This window comes from Oxyura jamaicensis, chromosome 10, assembly GCF_011077185.1.
Source record: "Oxyura jamaicensis isolate SHBP4307 breed ruddy duck chromosome 10, BPBGC_Ojam_1.0, whole genome shotgun sequence".
Lineage (NCBI taxonomy): Eukaryota > Metazoa > Chordata > Aves > Anseriformes > Anatidae > Oxyura > Oxyura jamaicensis.
The window spans coordinates 9,546,370-9,566,776 of record NC_048902.1 but is presented as its reverse complement, the minus strand read 5'-3'; the positions used below and the strand labels follow the sequence as shown (position 1 = coordinate 9,566,776).

At 45.0% G+C, this 20,407-nt stretch overlaps 1 protein-coding gene across 1 annotated transcript in view; it reads right to left on the bottom strand.

Moving 5' to 3' along the window:
• Positions 1-1,386: 1,386 nt before the first annotated feature.
• The window catches only part of NPTN (neuroplastin), a 51,038-nt gene continuing 32,017 nt past the window's right edge, over positions 1,387-20,407 (bottom strand). Inside the window, exons 4-8 of the mRNA XM_035335311.1 lie at positions 14,216-14,349; positions 12,433-12,706; positions 3,806-3,827; positions 3,244-3,317; positions 1,387-2,819 (exon numbers count right to left, since the gene is read on the bottom strand). Coding sequence (XP_035191202.1) covers positions 3,257-3,317; positions 3,806-3,827; positions 12,433-12,706; positions 14,216-14,349 — 491 coding nt within the window. The 3' untranslated portion in view covers positions 1,387-2,819; positions 3,244-3,256. The remainder of the gene's footprint in view (positions 2,820-3,243; positions 3,318-3,805; positions 3,828-12,432; positions 12,707-14,215; positions 14,350-20,407) is intronic.

Here is a 20,407-nt window from a genome sequence, read left to right as displayed (position 1 = left end):
CTTTGGTTTTAAGTAAAAAATATGCCTGCAAAAGAATAATCATTTTAAACACTATTTTGTGTTCAAAGATCCTTTTCTCCAATCAACACTACGACATGAGCTAGGATAACACCAATAGTGCAATTTTGAACCAGTAAGATTAGGAAAAATTAGGTTCGCCCCTCCCACAAACAGTTATGCTTGATGTCAGCATGCCCAAGCAGCCCACCTCGTTACTTTGCCCTGTTTCGGGTTCAAGCAGTGGTAGCTAGGGTCTGACTGAAACTAACAGCAATCCTGACTTCTCCAGATGGAGAGGCTTGGTTTAGCCCTAGTATGCCATTAGTGCACCAAAGAAGAGGCCAAGCTAGGCATTTGAAGTTCTTTAAGCCCAGCTACAGACCCCCCTCCATAACACAAGGACCACTCACCTCTATCACCAGCTGCCTCTGCACATCACACTTACCTCACATGAAAGCAGCACTTCAGTGACTTCTGTACTCCTGCTCTCCCCTTGGGTATCCACACAGCATCTTAGCTGATGCTTTTGTGACTTCAGAACAGACAGGTAAAGAAATTTAGAAAGCAAGCAGGTGGCGATGTCTGTATTTGCAGCCTGAACAACAGGAAAGTGTTGGTACACGAACATTTAAAGTCACTAACATACACTGAATGATGAGGTTTACAATGAGCAGCAGCCCTGGCTGCGGCAGGGCCCGTACACTGTGAAGTTGCCATTTCTGCAGTATGGCTCCCATCCAGCTGGAACACTGGCAGCCAGCCACAACGAAGCGTTAGTTGAGATGCTTCAAATTGTTGTTGTAGTCACAGCAGCATGGAAAAGTGCTCGGGAGCTACCCAGCAACCTCCCGGTCCATTAGCCTTGCGCGTTTCTCCGATGTACTTAATGGATGAGATCTGGCATCACCCATGGACGCCAGGAGGCGGTGAGGGCCTCCTTGAGCTCAGTGCATGCTGTTGTATGGCACCTGTTCTGCTGCTACCAGTTTTGTAGTGAAAAATAGCGTGATGGACATCCTTCCTGCACCACCAAGGGAAAAGCTAAGAGCGGGGGTCAAGTTGGGATGAAAAAGATGTTCTACAACTTCCAAAAAGCCCCACCCTTTACTTTTAAGAGATAACTTGCTAAGTTAAGAGCTTAGAACCATATCGTTGGTTATCCCTGCACAATTAGAACAGCAGTACACGCCTTTCGCACAGGATCCTTTTCTCGTACACAGAATGGATTCACTAGGAAGTCATGTTACCCAGGAAGCCAGCATTTCATAATGGCACAGGCAGGAATTCAGAGCTGCATGAAAGCTACATTGGAATTGAAACCAGGTGTGAGAGGGAAAGAGTTCCATAGATAAATCATATAGGACTGAAAGTATTCAAACAGCGTAATAACAAGGCAGATGCATCTTTATTAAATACTGAAGGAAAAATCTGACGTAGCTGCATCATTACAAAAACCATGTAATGCTACTTTTTATGTACAAGATTAGTGCAACACTTTTGTTTTTCCTTTTGCAGTCTGTGCTGAAACAGAAGTTTGAGCTCCCCCTTGTGTACCGGCATTCAGTGTGGAGCGCACAAGAGCTGGGGCCCTTCATTCGCTTATGTCTTATGGATCAGAATTTCCCAGCTTTTGTGGAAGATGTGGAGAAGGAACTGAAAAAACTCGCAGAAGGCTGAGCAATATTTAACTTACTACCACTGGAATATCTGCTCCAGGATACACAGTACTCAGGATATACAAGCTTAAATGCAATTAAATATTTGAAAGTCTCATGTGTTTTTGTCAGTGTTTTATTTTTAAAAACAGGTGAATCCACTTTTTATACATCATTGCACTTCAACAAATACACAGAACACAAGTTCATGCATCTACAGTTACGCACATCATGAGAACCCTGTTAGGTCTATTTCTACAATCTTTAAATCATGAGAAATTACAGTGTCAAACTAAAGATTAGAACTAGTTGCATAGAATATCACCATGCTGTAACATTTTATCATTTAAACAAAAAAGAAAATTATAAAAGTTTGCCTGAATTGAATGTACAAGAATATGTTGAACACATCAGTGCAAAAGGATTTGAGAATTTACATGAGTTAACAAAAAATCACTTAAAAAGCAATCATATATATATATTTATAAACTGAAGTTTTGTTTTTGTTTCAACTGCATTTCTCCACCATCACCACCTTGTCGAACCGTTCCAGCTTTTGAAGTCTGATTATAGGACACCCAAGTCTTTCTATATAGGTTAAGCCCTTAAGATAATTTCAATTTATATTACTTCTCTAAGTACCAGAACAGCATAATTCTCTCATCTTTCAGACATACAGTAAGGAATGAACATCAGCAGCTTAAAAATGAAACACAATTACTGTATTTTGGTTTTCCCCTCCCCCAAATATAAATATATACTGTATATATTTTAAGTTTTGCTGTACTTTACAAAAAGTATCACTAGATGGCAGCAGTGCGCTTTAGAGCTTTGCCAATTTAACAGCTACAGTAAGTAAAAAATGGTGCATGCATGATCCGACTTACTACTTCTAATGTTTAAATATATTAAGGAAAAGAAAAGCAACATTCACAGCACATCAAGCCCAAAATAGTTTACACCTTCTACACTGAAGCAGTATTAAAATTTATCTGGCTAGGTCATCCTTACAGGAGAGGCTAAATAAGGCATGCTTTAGACAGTCATATTGTTGCTCACTTGAAAAGGAAAAAAATCAGACAGAACTGGAGTTCTAGAACCAAGAGTTCCAACCCTTAAATTTAGCAGGTCATATTGCCATCAGTCTCTCAGAAACTTAAAGCTCTAAAAAAGAAATGAGAAAAGGTGCTAGTCAATGCCTGACAGCATTTTCAACATCAGGTGCCACAACAGTACGTAAACAAAGCACTTAACATCCAATTTGGTCTTAAATGGAGGCACATGCTTCCCAGCCGAGCTTAGCTTCCAGGCTTTAAGATGAAATAAAGAGGGCTCTTTTTATTAGTGAGAGTAGCGGTCATGTAGAGTTTGAGTGCTATGAATCATTAAACTACCTACACATTTTATGAAAAAAAATCTTTTGATAACCCCCAGTGCTCTTCGAAGTGTGACAGGAAGGCTAGTGCCATACTCTGAGCAGCTGGTAGCTTTAACACACGGAATGAGTTAGGTTTACATACGCAAACCATGGGAGAGAAAGGAGGGCTTTAGTCTGACCGTTTCTGAGATGTGTGCAAGTCATACTTACATGATAAGCATTTTTAATTTGTGTTTCTCTGGCGTAAGTTTTTATCTTTATGATTGTTTGTAGAATTGGTTTTCCTGGGGAAAGAAAGAAAAAAATGCATTAAATTACAAAGTAGGAAAATTTTCTTTGTACATACCAAGTTAAATAGGATGAAGGAAGAATGACATGCAAGAATGACATGCTAACTCGTCGAAAATACTGTTTGTCAAGCAAGGATCTGGCAGATTTCAATTTTCATTACTTCACTGCTATCAAAAAACAAACCAAGCAGGTACCATTCCCAAGCATCAGTGGTCCAAGCCCCATTTGTTTGGGAGCAGGGGCTTTTTTCTGTCTCTCCCCCAACAGACTTTTTACTCCCTTGGCCAAGAAAGCCAGAGATCAACTCAGAGGCTTCAGAGTGATGATTTTGCCTCCTTTTACTAAACCATATAACATAGAGCATGCTGATCTTTATTAGAGCTTTCATGTCACAGCTAGTAGTGGCACACGTAACAGCGCTGCAAACTCCTGTAAGCCCCGAGTAACCTCAGCAATATTTTTTTTCTTAAGGTGCACTTACATTGGCCCAGCTGGTTCATCATCTGCAGCAAGAATTCAGGTGCAATCCAGGGAAGACAAGGGAAGGAAAGAAAACAGAGTCAGTCTTTGTACCGACGCCAGCCCAACTGCAAACAGCAAACCAATCTACAGCATTAAAGGCCATTCCACTTGGTAGTGCAAAGATTCATGGAGTTATTTTCTGGATTCAAGTTTTAATGGCAGGTATGTTGCTTCAATGGTTTTAGTTAACACTTTAAATGCTTGTCATGAAGAACTGCAACTGTAGCGGACAGATTGTTGCAATATGGTCAGACTCATCTTGTCCCCAAGTTCCAGTGGTTCAATCTTATAAAAATAGATGAGAAGACAAACCAACATTTCAGTTGTAAAATCCTGCTGTTTGTTTTCTTGGATTGATTTTTAAGCCATCCTTCAACTGTGGGTGGGTAATTATTGGTATGTACACAACGGGGTGTACACGCCATATGCTCATCTTCTATCACGGACGACACAGCCTTTTCATTTCCCATTTTCCTCAAGATCTAATTATCGGAGACCAGGAAAGGAGGAGGTTGAAGGTTCAATACTTGATTCAAGTACCCCAGTGTAGACCAGGGACAGCAGCAGGCTTTGTGCGTGCGTCCGATAGAGCACAGGACTCAAAGCACCAGGAAAAATTCCAGTGTCGCAACACCTCCAGACACAACAGACTTCAGCTACAGAAGACTGACAGCATTGTTTTGCCTGTGTCTCCTGGAGGGAGGCTGGGAAAAACATTCTTTCTTAAGAATTGGAAAAAAATTGCCAACGAGTAATGTTTCGTACAGACTCTTTCATGGCCAATTGAATACTTTTGGAATTTAAAAAGGCCTTATTTTTCCCCCAAGCTGCAGTACATGGAAGTGCATTTAAGCAGCAGTACAAAAATCAATCCAGAAAGTTACGTCAATGCTCCCGTAGAGGTATTTTGGGGGACCAATTCACGACCTGCTGTTTTGAGCACTCCACAGTTGCTGCTCCCCCTTGTGCGGGAGGGATTTTTCACTGAAGCCTTCAAGAAACTCTCAGCAGGATTCCACAAGGGGGCTTGGTGCACATGAAGCAGTTATGGAAATTACAGTCTGAACAGTGTGGGCATCCGCATGAGCACACGCTAGGAGTAATGTCTGTCAAACGGGACATTACTCCACCTGTACCTTCAAGGCAACGGATAGGCAAAGCCACCGCTAGCACAGACAGTGACCGGAACAAAAAAATATTTCAAAAAAATAAAGAACTAACCACAAACCGAGAGCTTTACAGCCAAAAATAACATACTAGCGACACACCAGTGTCCACAGAAGTCCATTACCAGCAACAGTACACTATCGGACAAGATACAGAGAGAACTAGGACTAGTAAGGACAACCAGACATCAATGTGCTGTTGTATATACAGTGGAGATATACAGAGACACATCAGGTACTGAAACACAAAGCACAGTAGAGTAAATCTAGAGCCTCCCTCCACGATAATCTTTTGACTCACAAAAGATTGCAAAGCAGGCTAGGCTACGTACTCTGCGCACTCGGTGGGAAGAGCCTGGGACAGACAGCAAGCCCTGCGCCCCCCCAGCCCAAGCCAGTAGCGCTACCGATGCCATTCGGCGTTACCACTCGGTTCTCTCAGCTTTCTACAAGCAGACAGCTTTGAGAGTTTGTTTTGCTGAACTTCAGAAATAGCAAACTGCACCATTAAGATACAAGCTCTCTCTCGCTACCCAATAACCACTGTTCCTCCTCAGTTAAAACACTTAGATGTGTATTTCAGACAGGGAGTTTAGTGTGTTAAAAAAATGCTTCACATTTATAAAGGCTGCCAGCAAAAGTTTCCCTGCCAAAGATCCAACAAAAATGCCTGTTAGGATACTTGTGATTGCGCGTAAGGCCTAAGACCGGTGGATCATCACCACCACTCGCCCCTTCCCCTTCTATAACTTGAACGGTGATAAAACGTGACCGAGGAATATTTCTCTATGCATTACTGCCCCGGTCAGACTTTTCTCTGCTGAAAAAGCATCCCCAGTACAGTACAGACAAAGACCGAAACCTGAGCGAAATCAGGGGGCAACAGAACAACAGAAAAAATAAGTACAAAATTAGATTAAATAAGGATTAAAAACAGCAAACTGAAATCCAAATTAGTCGTGAACGTGAATGAAGAAGTTTTAAGTGTTAACATTATGACTTGTGCATTGTATAGACTGAAGCGGAGATTAAACAAACTCCAAAGCATGCAGATCTCTCACTTACCACCGTTTTTTAAGGGTATGATGCAATTGAAGGGGGGAAAAAAAAGAAGTCATAGTAACCGACAAATATCAATATAACTCAAAACCTTTATGCCAGAAGACCTGCTCTAGTAACTGATCTCTATCGCGACAGTATTTAAAATGCATGGCCATAGAGAACCAGCCTCTGCGTATGCTGCTTCATTCCATTCCGCACCTGCGGGGCTCCTGAAATGCTGCCAGGTGAAGCTGTAATATCGTAATTGACGGACCTAAACCCCCTCATTTTCCAGGGGTTGGCTTTTTAATTCAGAGGGGGCCTGCAGACTCCAACAGATCGTTGCTTATATAATGCACGATGAAGGTAGGTATAGTGATTATCTGCTTAGCGTTGCCCTGAAATTGCAGATTTCTGAACTGGAAGTTTAGAATCGCTCCACTCTTTCGTGCACCAAGCGTGATCTTAGGCAAAATTTCTGGACGATAAAACTCTGCGGGGATGACAAATACGTTTGCTGTGGTTTCAACTTGCATCAGGTGTCTGGGAACAGAACTCACGCTGCAGCAGGCTGAGAAGGGGGCTGCATTTTGTGGAGGGCTCCCCTTTTACAGTGCTGCTTACCCTGGCAGATGGCAACACCCAGACCTGCCTTGCACACCTGTAGTGAACAGAAATGTCATTACAGCACGCACCCAAGAACACCCATGTGCAATTTCTGTCCAAATGTTTAAAAGGAAAAGCCAGCGTCTGTGGCTGCTCCGGTCTGGTGTTACAGTGCGACCGCAAAGCGGTCTGTTACAACTGCTGCAGGCTGCTGGGCACTTCTGACATTTCCACTAGCTTCAGGTTGTGCTTTCTGGGAAGAGAAAATTCGGCAGTGGTTTGAAAACTTCTGAGAAGGACATTAATAAGAATTCAGATGTGTTTGCCCAAGTTAAAAAATAAAAATCAATAAATTATTTGGTGAGCTCATGAAAGGTGCAGGAGGCTCCCCAGCAAGCACCCTGTGCTTTCTCCCACATGGCTGTTTGCAGGGACACGGGCGTTAGGCCCGCACTGACAATTTAGGTTGCACAAAGATTTGGAGGCAGCGTTTACCTGCACAGCACACAGGCTTTGCAGTAACACTCTTCTGTTTCGCTTCATTAATAACAGAGGGGGGGAGCGGTGAGTGGAGACACTCAGCTTCTGCACTAAACCCACCGGTGAGAACAAAGCAGTTGCTCTGAAATGGAATGAAGGCATAAGGCAATGACAACTCTCTGGCCAAGATTACTTACATCAGACTCAAGGAGTTCTGACCCTGTAATAGCATCTAACAAATTAGTACAAAGGCCCACAGAAGCCAGGCTATTCCATTACCGCTACGATACAACGATGCTTGCTTTTCGGTATAGTTCATAGCTACACAATCTCGCAGCGTGCCTGTCTGACAGTTTTTCTCCCCATTGTGAATTTTAAGCGTGGGAGAGAAAGGTGCGGGTAATAGGAAAAAAAAAAAAAAGTAACTTGTTACAAGGTAAACCGTTTAAATGAAAACATTTTGTTCTTTAAATTACTTACAGTAATAGCAGGAACGGGGAGGTCAAGAAAAAAATGAGTATTAGAAAGAACGCGGGGATATGGATGGAGCTGCTGCACAGCCGGAGCAGAAATACATTTATGGAGAGGCTTTGTATTAAGCTGACAAATGAGAGGGGAAGAATGAGAAAGCACGTATCATAACCCAGTCACCTCATGGCTTTGAGCTAAGGAGTATGTACAGGATGGATTTTAAAGTAAAAACTGTTTACATTCCTAAGAGGGAATGTAGCCAAGGAGTTTTTACTTTCTACTTACCCCGGAACACACCCTTTAAAACAGCATCTGTGCTAATTTGATCCAACAACAGGAGAAAGCACTTTCTTTAGGAATCTTTGATAGACTATATAAAGGTCACAATGGCTGATCACTACGTCTATCAAAAATGAGCAGCTTAAGCTATACCACAGAGGAAGAAAAAGCTATTTGCTCCCTTTTACTGTCACGGGAAGTCCAAGCAACTTGCGTTCTGAGCAAAATGCATCAGTAGTCCCCTGCTGGAACAGTTTCCGACCGTGCATGCAGTGAAGTGCCAGCATCCCTGGCCTCAACATGCCATGTTCATGCAGCTTTCATCACCAGAAGCCATGGGAAGCTGCACATTATTCACCCACTCTGGTTTCACGACACCTAGCTGCTCTCTCGAAACGGAATGCGATCCGTATCGCTTTACCACATGTAAAGCAAGCCACAACTCTCATTTTGGGGTGCAGAAATTCAAGCACGGCCTCCCCTCCCTTCCTCCTTTCCACACATAATTTGAGAGCGAGGGGGCTCGCAGGCTGATGGCGATGCTCACCGCAGCCCCCTCTGCTCCCAGCAGGACCAGAAAGCCCCTAATCCGCAGGCACGAGGAGCAAGATCCCGCCCCAGGCGCGCACTAATGCCATCCCCGCACCATCGCTGGTGGAAATGCAGATTGCACGGGTGCAGAAGTTTCTTCTCCTGCTATGCAGCAGCAGGACAAAATAAAAAACATGTGAATTATGTGAAGGAGGAAATATCAGCAAAGGAGCTACCGAGCAGCCCTGTTCTGTGGCAGAAGAAGCAATTAAACCAAACACAAAAAGCAAGGTCCATGCAAAAAACTGCCGTCAGGAAATGCCAAAGTTAAAGGATTGTCCTCACTGCTCTGGCTGGCAGTGCTTCTAGCAGACGGTAACACTTTGTGCAGCCAGCAAACGCACTGGAAAAGTCTCTTTTGCAACGCAGAGCCCTTTCCACCCGGCTCTGACACCTAAGAGGCCTCACTCCGCAGTGTTACTGAGCAGTAAGCCGAGAAGAACTGCTCCGAATTCAAGCAGGTATCTTCGCTACCCATCTGAGAGAAGCGGTAGCTGGCACGCTACGACAGGTAATTTTTAGCCTGTGGGACACGGAGATGAGAGAAGGAAAAGGAATTAATTCAATTGATTTTATTTTGGCTGGCCAGGTAGAGTTCCCAAGAGCTCTGGAAAGCATCCCAGACATCTTCCAGGACAGAGATAATGTTTCTTTCCAGTCACATCCCCCACTAGCAAGTGGAGGCTCCTGTTCAGCATCAGCCATTCAAAGTCTCGGGGGGGGAATTCTTTGTACCAAAAAGGTACCTACCTTGAGCCAAGCCATCAGAGGATTCTCAGAGAAAAAAGGCCAGCTGGATACAGGAGACATCCCCCTTCTTCCCCCTAAGGTGGGAAACTCCAACGCCCCACGGGCCAGAGCTCGCACCCCAACATTTAGGCTGTTTATGGCAGCAGACACCTTATCAGCAGGAGCGGACAGCCTGCAGGAGGACGTGCCAAGCCAAACGGTAACGATCCATTAGGCAGCGGTCCAAAGGAACACGCAAAATGGCCATCCACCCTCAAACACGGCTGTCTTTTTTTTTTTTTTGGCCACTTCTGCCTGCTACGGCAGATCAAAGGAGATCCGATGGGTCCAGAGTTATGCTGCTGTGATGGGGAGTGGGGTGATGGTGGGGAGCTATTAAAGAATCTCAGCGTAGGGACAAATTTGGAGTATACAAGGACAAAATGCACATCCTAGCAAGAAGGGGCAGCAGGGAGGTTACTCTGCTACCAGTTTTTGCCCCTGTAAGCGAGGAGGAGGCACAGCGTAACAAAGGCTGACGTAACCACAACCCTTGTCCTGAAGGTTTAAGGCATCAAAACCAACCGTAAGAATATTCAGGAGACTGGCCAACTCTGAAGAAACCACAGCAGATGCCAAATAATATTTATATTAATAATATGATGCTTAGACTTGCAGCTAATGAATGTTCTGATAGGCAACTGCTTGAGTTGCTGGCTCAGCTGTGGGCTCGCTGGTGTTACCTGCCACAGCTCACTGCAGCACGGAGGCAGATGTACGACTTTGGAAACACCAAGATTCAATTCCAGACAAACACACCACGGTGTTCAAACATTAACTTTGGCATTTCATAACAGTGTATTTAAAAGAACAATGGAATTAAGAATAACCTAAGTAAAACGCTCAAGTGTGGAAATCAGCAGCCTATCAAGGATTTCTCACATATGCATTTGTAAAACGCCCCGGCTGAGGGTGTTTCCCACCACAGTACCACAGAAAGCTCCAAATGCAATTAAAGAGAGCACAAGAGTCTCCAAGGAACTACAGGACTCAAGTCGGCCTTTTAGTTGAGATTTTATGCTGATTGCATCTCTTCATCTAGGCAAACCTAATACATAAATATTGACTGCAATATTCAGTATTGGATTTTGTCCTCCAAGAAAGTGGGCAGAGAAAACACGTCTCAGAGTTTCGTCACTCTCCAGCCTCGAGCTTAGCTGCCTTTAAAAGAACAGCGAACTGAGCAAGCAAAGTCAGTAACCTCAGTTACTTGGCTCATCATCTTGGACACCTACACCAGAGATGATGAGCCTGGAATTCCTCAGGCATCTGAAGAGCAGCCAGACCAGCCGGGAAAACTTCAGCCTTTGAAACAAGCCCGTAACGAGCGCCGATGTGCGCTTCACCTCTGGTGTGTGCTCAATTGTGCTAACACGCTTGTCGCGTTGCAATCTGGTCAAGTCCAAGCCAATTTCTACTGGATTAAATCCAGCTTATGCTGCTTACGGTAACTATTTCCATATCTGATTACAATTGCTGATACCTTGTTTCAGTCCTTGTGAAACTTCACCAAGAGAAAGCTTGGGAAATGCAGGGAACTACCAACAGCCACCAAAAAAAAAGAAATGAGGTGAGATTCTCCCCGGCCAAAATGGTATAGCAATACATGAGAAGCGCGAGAAAACATTAAATTATTCTTTCAAATACATCTGAAGTTTTCTGGGCTGGTTGAGAGCCACGTCCAGAACAAACTGCCGGCAGTAGAAACCCCTTCAGCAACCGTGAAGCTGTTAGTTGGCGGAGGTACATGCACGACACAGTATAAAGTTTGGTGATACACACCTAGGAACGGTCCCAACGCATGCTCTGTAAGCAGTTAGTAATCGCTACCGAGGTGGTTAAGATCAAAAGCCAGTTTCCTCTAGGTATGCACTATTTAAGAAAGTTTCGATCTGCTGTGGAAGTGATCCAAGCCTCTGCCAAGCTATTAAAATTGATTACCCATTTTGTAAGATTTCTTCTTCCACTCGCTAAAACCCAGCTCGGGAGCAGTGAAGTTATTTTCGCCCCAGCTCGACAAGCAGAGTGCTGTTTCAGCACCTATGTTTCCATCCCAAAGGCAAACGTCTTGCTGCACCGAGTCCTTGTGCAACTCGACAGCGAGTCAGTGCTGCACAAGCTACAACACAGCTGCCTTTGGGAGGCACCTTCTGTGCTCGCGGGCAACCCAGGAAAGCCCCCGTGATTCAGTGCTTCCCCGCACTGACTCAGCGTGTTGCCCTCCATGTACTCCCCAGCACCTGCTCCATTATCTGGACACGTCATGCTCCTACAGCAGGCAAGATGGCATTACCAGCTGTTTCTCACAAGGATTCCTTGAGTAAGTTTTCTCGACAAACACAGTAATAAAGCAACTAGGTGTCACACGATTGTCAGGTCTGTTTGTCAATGTTTTTCTTTCAAATACTCATTTTAGCTTCAAAATGCCCCTTCCCCCACTTTTAAAAGAGGGAGATATGCAGAAGAAGTTCAAAGATAAAACAATTAAGCTGTTCGGTACACAACAAAGCTGTAACTAGTCAGTGCTACCATCAAAGCTAATAGCCTAATCTTTAGAAAATACAACTCAGTGGACAGCAGTTTCCAGAGCATTCCTTAAATACGTTACTAATTCAGTTACACACCGAAATAAGAGCCCTACCTCCCACCTCCCCTCCCACCCTCCCTGAAAGTGTGATATTTTTGAAGCATCTGTGGTCCCAATCCCGCTAAGTGCAATGCATTCTTCCAAAACCTGCCCAGCGTCCAATCCAGGCGCCATCAGGGATTAAAGGGTTTCCAGCTCTCTCCCTGTGCTGCCCTATGCTCTGTGGGCTGGCGTGGAGGATTTCAGGGCTACTACAGTAGGAAAGAGACAGGGGCACAAGGCCCACCTCGTGCAACAAAATACATTGCAAATATTGTAAAAATTGCCCTCCCATCCCACAGTCTGAGATCCGGGGGAAATGCAGTGTTAGGACTTCGCACAGCACTTGGACCCTCTCCGCTCACTGGGGTTTTTAGGATTTGGAGAGCGAACAGATGAGAAGGCAAAGAGCCCAGAGCTGAACGAGCTACGCTGATGATCCTTCCTGCCACAAAGACCCCCTCTGTCCTCCTTCCATAAGTTTGCTTTGCCTTTTTATGTTTTCCTCCTCTTACAAGCGGCTTTGAGCACACTTACCGTCTGGGACTTCGTCCGGCCGCTTCCTTTTCTCATAAACAACTATGATGACAACGAGGATAACAATTTCTGCCAAGATCCCCAAAAAGGGCCAGAGGGGAGCCAAGTGGCTGCGGACACGGAGGATGGTTGTGACGGACATGGAGCCGATCTGGTTGGTTGCGTTGCACTGGTACTCGCCAGGATCCTCGTTTATCTGTAGGTTTGTGATGCTGAGCTCGGTGTAGTTGTCTTTATTTGAAATAAAGAATCTGCCGGAAGAGTTGTTGATGTCCTGATGAAAGAAGAAAGGTGGAAGAGGAGAAGAGAGAGAGCTTAATAAGTCCTGGCACCGAGGCTTTTCCTTTTCATTTCTGTCATGGCAAGTAGGAGAGATTTGATGGATTCTCACAAAGCAGTTGGTTCTTTAACACAACAGAGCCCCCTGCCAGTGTTCATTCTATAACCCTCCCTGAAGTGAATTGTTTCAAAACAAAGAAAAACAAACCATGTCAGCTTGACTGACAAGCTGATTCTTCTCCTGCTGTAACAGCAGCAGCCATGAAATGCCAGCGGTTGTGATGTGCCTGTATGCTGCAGTGTTCTCAGCCTCGTGCCTTACAAGAAACCATTACAATCCATTCCCCTCCACACAACAAGATGAAACAGACTGACCTAACCGGACAAGAGAACTAGAGAGAGGGTGCTTTCCCAAGCAGGGGACAAAATGATTCCAATTAGAGCAAAAAAAAGAAAAAGCAGTACAAGTTGAGGTTATTCTACACTGCATTAGGTAGCATTGTCTAATTATTTAAGATACAGCAGACTTATCAACATTTTGCCTTTGTAACATTTTTAAAACAGACACGTACTGTCCTTAGACTGCCAAGTTTGTGAACTTCAGGAATATTTACAGAACCTGGAATTTAAGGCCCCATATTCTTTAGACATTTTGGAAAAAGATTTCTGGAATTACTTATTTTAATAATCAGAAGGGGCAAAACTGACAGAACAAAATACAAAGGTTTGATCTTCCTGAGAGCTAATCTTGGATGAATTTATCAGCTTCACCAGAAAGAAAGCCTGTGGGGAAGTCAACAGAGCAACACACAGGACTCTGATGACTCACAGCACTGGCTAAGCTGCCCATACATCACTGTCCCATGAAAAATTAAGCTCACCCTTAACAGTGAGCAAACAACCCACGCTATTACTTGCTGAATATTTGTTCTTCGTCTATCAATCAAGTTACTGCTTCTCCGGCAGATGTAAAAATAGGCAGGCTCAAGGATTTAGCAACTTTCAGCTTTTCTTCTACTCTTCCAATTGCTGATCAAATTTTTAGCTCACCGGTTGGGTTGCCACATGGAAAAAATATGGGCACTTAAATGCTAATAGATATCACTGCCAAGTCCTCCTATTGAGTCTTGTGAGCTCAACCAGTAAAACCGAAAAACAATTTAAGAAATTCATAACCAAATGCATTTTTAAAGTACATTTCATAACTCACGTTTTGCAATTTGTACCCTCAACATCCCATCTCTCCGGACAACTCCTAACTTTGCCCAGCAGCAATGTAAAAAGCAACTGTTTGCTCAGCAACGCTACAGGTTGCAACAGTTTTGTATTCGCTGCTACTGAGAAATTTCAGCTTTGGTCAGCCACATCTCAGACTTCTGGAACCACATTTTGAGAAGTTACAAGGCACCCCTAAAGAGCACATCCCTAGAGCTAAGGTGGTCGTTTCCTGCCTTAGTGGGAGTTCTGGGTTATTTATATGTTCCCAGTGCCCCAATCTTCTTACCTCGAATACTCCATTGACCTTCTTGCGCCACACCCATTCGGGATGCGGGAAGCCCACGGACTTGCAGTACATGAGTGCCTCCTGCCCCTCATTTTTATTTTCACTTCGCTTGTGGCCAGTGATGTCAGGGATAGCTACAAAACAAAACAGGAATTGCATTTACAGACTGCTCGGTGGAGAGGCAGTTATTTTAAGCTTTGAGAATCGGCACAGCAAATAAGCGACAAGTTCCCTGGAAGCTATCGCCTTTCCCACATTGAGCCCAACTTAAAAAAGGAAAATTGATTCCCACCTCCCTCCAACCAGCATCTCAGCTGAACATCTGCAAGCATATCACTCAGGCTTGGGTCACCAGGAAAACAGAGGGGCAAGGGAGAAATCTCAACATCAGACTTCAGTTATCTACCAAAAACCTACAGAACTGAGATGGCCCAGGTGCTCCTCAGGGCAGGAACAGGAGGAACATCCTCTGCACTGCTCAGGAGGTCCCTGTAGCTCCGTGGGTACCTTCAGCTTTGAAGCAGAGCTGCCGGGGGCCCTCGTGTCAGGGCTCCGTGCTGATCCTGTGCTTAACGCAAAGCTCCAAAAGCTGCATCAAGCCATGATTCCTTGCAGTGAGATTGTAGATTTGGTCTGCAAATGTACCGTGACCTGGAACACTTCACGCTTGTTAACACCTTACAGCGATGCTACAGCTGGTATATGTAATGCAGCAGAAGTTAAAATCCCTCCAACAGAGAACTGCTTCATCCATAAGCAAATGTATTTTTAAGGGGAGCTGTAGGTAAATTGGGCAGCCCTGAGCAAAACATAGAATAAATATCAGCACCCTAAATATCAGCAGAGGGTTTTAACTCTGAATTAGTTTGTCTATAAATAATGGCCCCACCGTTCCCTTTGTGTGTCACAGCAGCCTGTTGCAGCATAATGCCTCACGAGAGATTACGCTGGATCAATGGACTGCCTGTGCTGAACCTTCACTTAAGCAGATGGCTTCGGTGCTGCAGTGACCACCTTTAAAGCCCATTCGCTTTCTAGCTTGCTAATTATGTCACACGTGGCCTGCTGTGTGATCGCTGGGTGCTGATCTGTTAATCCAGTCACAGTCCGATCTGAGAGCTCCAGGAAAAGGCCCCCCCCCCCCCCCCCAGGTGCTGCAATTTATCACAAGGGTCTACGCAAGGGAAGTTCCCTTTGGTGCTAGCAAAACCTACAGGCAGGAGCAGGGAGGTTTCCTCAGGGCTTATCTGCCACTACAAGTCAGAAGATTGAGCAGAAATGAAATCTTGCTTAAGCCACAGCAAACTAACAAGCAAAATATCTCGTGTGACTGAACAGCAGCACCTGAACCTGCTCTTCCCCCAAATTAAATCACAACTCTCTGGGAAAACGTTTGACAAGTTTATGTACTAAAGGCATTGCCGTATCTCAAATCCAAGGACATTTGAAATGGAGAAGTTATCCCATGCTTTACTGCTGGAGGATTCTTTTAGGGCAGCAATGCAGGTGATTGATAACACCGTTAGGGGCTGCATTACACGGAGCTTCTGAGCCATGAAGAGTCTTGGCTGTACAAACAAGGTACAGCATTCCTCAGCATCCGTGTGTTCACCTGAAAAGACACGGTCAGGACGGGCTGATGACCCCAGGCTCTTGTCAAAATGCCTCTGCAAATCCAAACAAATTCCAAAAATCTCACACCTGTTGGAAGTTGCTTACAGAAATCCAGTCTAAGTACAGGACCTCTGGTGGAGCTGCTGAAGAAGGTTATGCCATATTAAAGTACTTTAATACAGTAAGCATGTCATCCTGCCCCCCTCCCAATCTCATCAGCAAGGAGCTACTCTTCAGTAAAGACAAAATCCCCTTCTCCCTTGCAGGATGATACAACGCTGATGGAAGTAATTGAGTATCCCCACAGGCAAATAATGTCTTTGCTAACAATACTCAATATCCGAGACCAAAGAAGCAAGAATGTGAAGCTAGAGGAAAGCTGTCTGGTTCCAAGATAATCCCAAACAGTTTTCAAGTCAAAGGTCTCCAAGCAGAAAATAAATCAGCTTCAGGTGTGCTGCATTACATCTTCAGGATACTAGTGTCAGAGGCACCTTCCAAAACACCATCCACAGCCTCAGAGAGGAGTGTTATTCTTACTCCAAAAGATGGTGGTTCTTCAATAAGAAGCCAATTTCATTTTGTGATCCACCGAGAGGCATCATCTCCTGCTTGCCAGGCGTGGGAGGCTCTGTTGGGCAGGGGCTCGGTGAGCCTGGTGACTTCCCTGGGGTTTCTGCTTCCTCGAGGACGACACGCAGAGCTCACCTCCAAGCCCGTGACAGCGAAAGGCCAGCAAGCACGGAGCATATGGACCAGACTTGGAGGCAAAGCGATGGACCCGAAACTGGCACATAAGGGCTGTCAAAAGCAATTGTGAAGCACTCCCCATTAGGGAAAGAAGAAATAGGATTCATCAGCTTACAGTGAAGCCCCACACAGCCTCCATCTGTCAGCACTGGGTTTTCACCAGCAGGAAGAGGCTGAAAGCAGAGCCTTGCAGGGACAGGGCGCAGCAAGTCTGTGCCGTGCAGCTGGCCCACTTTTTCTAGGAGAAAGCTTTCTAGGACATGGTGACTTCTGCTGCAGGGTGACCTAGCGTTCTCCTGCAGCCAGAGATAATTATATTGAAGTAGAGGACATCTTTGCCAGGTTATCCCAATGAGAGCGTAAGTGACACGAGCACGCTCTGCGTGTTCCTTGCTGGGCACGGTTATGCAGCAGCCATTTCCAGCTCTCCGAGGGCTGGGACTATTTTTGTACACAGTCTGAGGGGAGCATTACAGGGAATATTAATATTTCAGGGCATCTGATGCTAGCCAGTTTCAAGCTACGGCTGAGACATTTCCAGTACTTTTTCTATCAGAATGTTTGGCTAATTGCCTTCTGCTGTACAAGCTGCATTTAAAATATCACCGCAGCTGACCTCAATCACAGATTTAGCAACAGAGCAACATTTTCCTGCAAAGCTTTTCTAGTCAAGGTTTTTCTTACACCATTCTGCTCCTGTGCCAGTAACATATAAAGCACAGAATGAAGCAGGTTTTATTCCTAAGGATTTAGATTTCACCTCGGCTTTCACACAGCAGTGCTCAGCAGAACCCACGTCGCTGCTCAGCCACAGCTCGCTGCGGAGATGTGGGCCCAACACACTGTACCAGGTCCCACAGCAGTGGAACCAAGCTAATGCTCCTGATAAAAGCAAGCAAGGATTTTTATTCTTACTTCATGAAGCAGGAAAAACCATACCGAACATCTAAAGACCTGTTTGAAACAGCAGACAGAAGAGCAAAAAAAGGCAGGGCTAGTTTAAGTTAATTGATACTTAGAAGTATGTAACAAAATAAATACAGGTTTAGTCATTCTTAACACGAGTAATCTTATAAGCATCACTCTTTCGGTTGATTTAATATGCATCACAATAGAAAGGGGTTTTGTGCCAAAGCACACATTGTGCCTTCAAACCGCGTGTACACAACAGGCACAAACTGCACTCAAGAGCAACTTTCAGAATGTGTACGCTTCAGCACAGCCTTGGCAAGAGTGCTCTTTGGTTTCTCTGTTACAGGGCATGCAGTGCCCTCCTCTTTGTACAAAGGAGGGATTCAGTCCCTCATTTCCAAGTATTTTCAAGATATTTTACTAGCATTACTAAAATGGGGGGGGGGGGGGGGGGCCCCCAATACGCCTGTCAGTTCCCGATCAATGTCCCAGTTAACAGAACCCGCCAAGTTTTCCTATTAAGAGACAAAATTAAAGCAAGGTGCTTAGGTGCAAAGGCACCTAAAAATATTCTTGTATGTAAAACCTATTACGTCTTATGGGTGACCTAGTAGAAGGTCTCTGAAGTTTTGTTTTTCTGCATTACAATTCTCATCCACATCTACCTTGATAGCCTGGGTAGAGAGCAAGGACACCAAAGGCACTGCAGAGATGGAGAACGTGACATGCATCGCCCTTCCGGTGTTCAGGACCACTTTAATATGCAGCTGTGCTGAGAGAACGCTGGATTCCTTAATTCACTTCTGGTACGGCATCGTGAAACTGCTGCAGAGGTTTCCTAAGACAGTCAGGAATCAAAGAACCAAGCTCTGCCAAGGCTGCTGAAGAGCCACGTTCTGGGTGCAGGTATCATCCATGAAACCAGCGCCTGTGGCTCGGCTGCAGTTCGTGGGTACAAGAAGCCTTTTGCAGAAGCTGTATGCTCTCACAGAGGCAGCGCTCTGAGCACTTGCTATTGGGAAATCGACTAATTGCAGGTGACTGAAGAGGAAGGTGCAGAAGAAACAAGGAATGAAGAGAAAACGTAAGTCTCCCCTTGGTGTCATGATGCTAGAGAGGACGAGGAAATGAAAAGTTCTACCCGGTGCACAGCAAGGCGCGTGGCAAGAAAGGAGCCTGGGATGGGAAGGCAAGGCAGGAAGATCAGATGCCGTCCATCGGTCACCCAATCTACATAATGACCTTTCCTGGGGCTTGCACAGTTTCTGGGCACACAGAGGGAACTGGAAGCACGTTCTTCCCCAGCTGGTTCTCGCTGCTGTTCTGCAGCAGATGATGGTTTGTACAAGACGAAGAGACAAACTTGTTTCAGCCTCCTTCTCCCAAGCTCTTGCTACCAGCAGAAAGATTGCAGAGAATTCTTCAGAGAGCTGCATCTCTTTCATTTAATGATCTTCAAGCCTGCAGAGCTCCAGCATCACACCACCACAACAAAAGCATGGCGGGCACTTCTGCTGCATGGAGACAGGGCAATTAGAAAGCCTACATCCAGAAACGGAGCAAGACAGCACGCTGCATCTTGGCAGGATCGTCATCACGGCCCCTGCTGATAACGAACGCACCACACAACACGAGCTCGTTACCTGCAGAGCTCTCAGCCAGCAGGTTCAGGAGGCTTGGGGGGGGGAGGGGGAAGACCCCTGCTTCATGGAGGAATCTTTCCAAAAATCAACACTGGCCAAAGGCTGTTGTTTCAGGCTTTCAGCAGCTCTCACACAATGCCTCAACCAGCTCTGAGATAATTTGAGCAAGAAAGTTTCCATCAGATGCTTCACCCAAAAGCTGCCTGTACGAGTGAAGCCAGTCTTGGTCCATTCCTGGGAAGTCCCAGAGACTGACATTAAAACCCAGTATTTTAATTCAATTGCTTTTATACAAGTGCTGCCCCAGTAATTTCTTTTCCAAGAACAGCTGCTTTAAATATGCAAGCACATCTAGCAGTTCTAACAGCAGCGCTCATGTTTCTGCATTTTTATCTTCCTACACAGCCCTTGTAGAGATTGGGGAAGAAAATAGACAGCATTACATAAAAGGCAAATGGCACTGGTGTATCCTGGATTACATCTGCTGCAAGGCATTTGGTAGAGTTGTTCTCAAGTTGTCAGAAAGTCACTATTTTGGTCCACAAGCACTTTTATATTCAGAGCCATCTTTTCTCCATGCATCAGCAGTTAAAAAACTGCAATGCAATTACAATCAGCAATTAAATGAATACATCTGAGTACCTCTGCTCGTCCACAAGTACTCTGATGGGCCACATATGCAGGTAAGCGTTAAATTGCAGCTTCTGCGTGGCCAAACAAGATTCATGCATCACTGATGCATTACACATGCCTCGATTAACGAGGGAACATCTCCACGCATCAAGCTGTACCAAAATCAGTTTGATTTGAGCACTAGAATTGCTTTAGCAGCATGTGTAGAATATTTACACCAACCTGCAAGAATCACAGAGAATGCCCTCCTCTGCAAAATGGAAAAAAAAAAAGCCTGTATTTTCTATGCGGCTGGCGTGGATAGTATTCAGAGACATTTACATCCCAGAAAATATGTGATGCTGTATAAGTTTAGCGGTATGGCTCTTCCAGGAGCTGTAACTTAAACACGCACCCTGATCAGAATGAATTTATGTATAGCAGTAGGACTGCAGGGAGACTGCACACAAAGTTCACTTGTGCTTTAAGTGCAGCCCCAATTTATTGCTACACAAATCTCTCTGCAACAGGGGTTGGGCAGGAAAGCACGTTTTCAGTTTAAAAGTGTCCGTGTATTCCACTTTCCAGCGTGCTTTGCAGAAGACTTGGGAAGGTACCGCCACTTCAGACAACACTCCTCTGTGCACACAGACCTCAATAC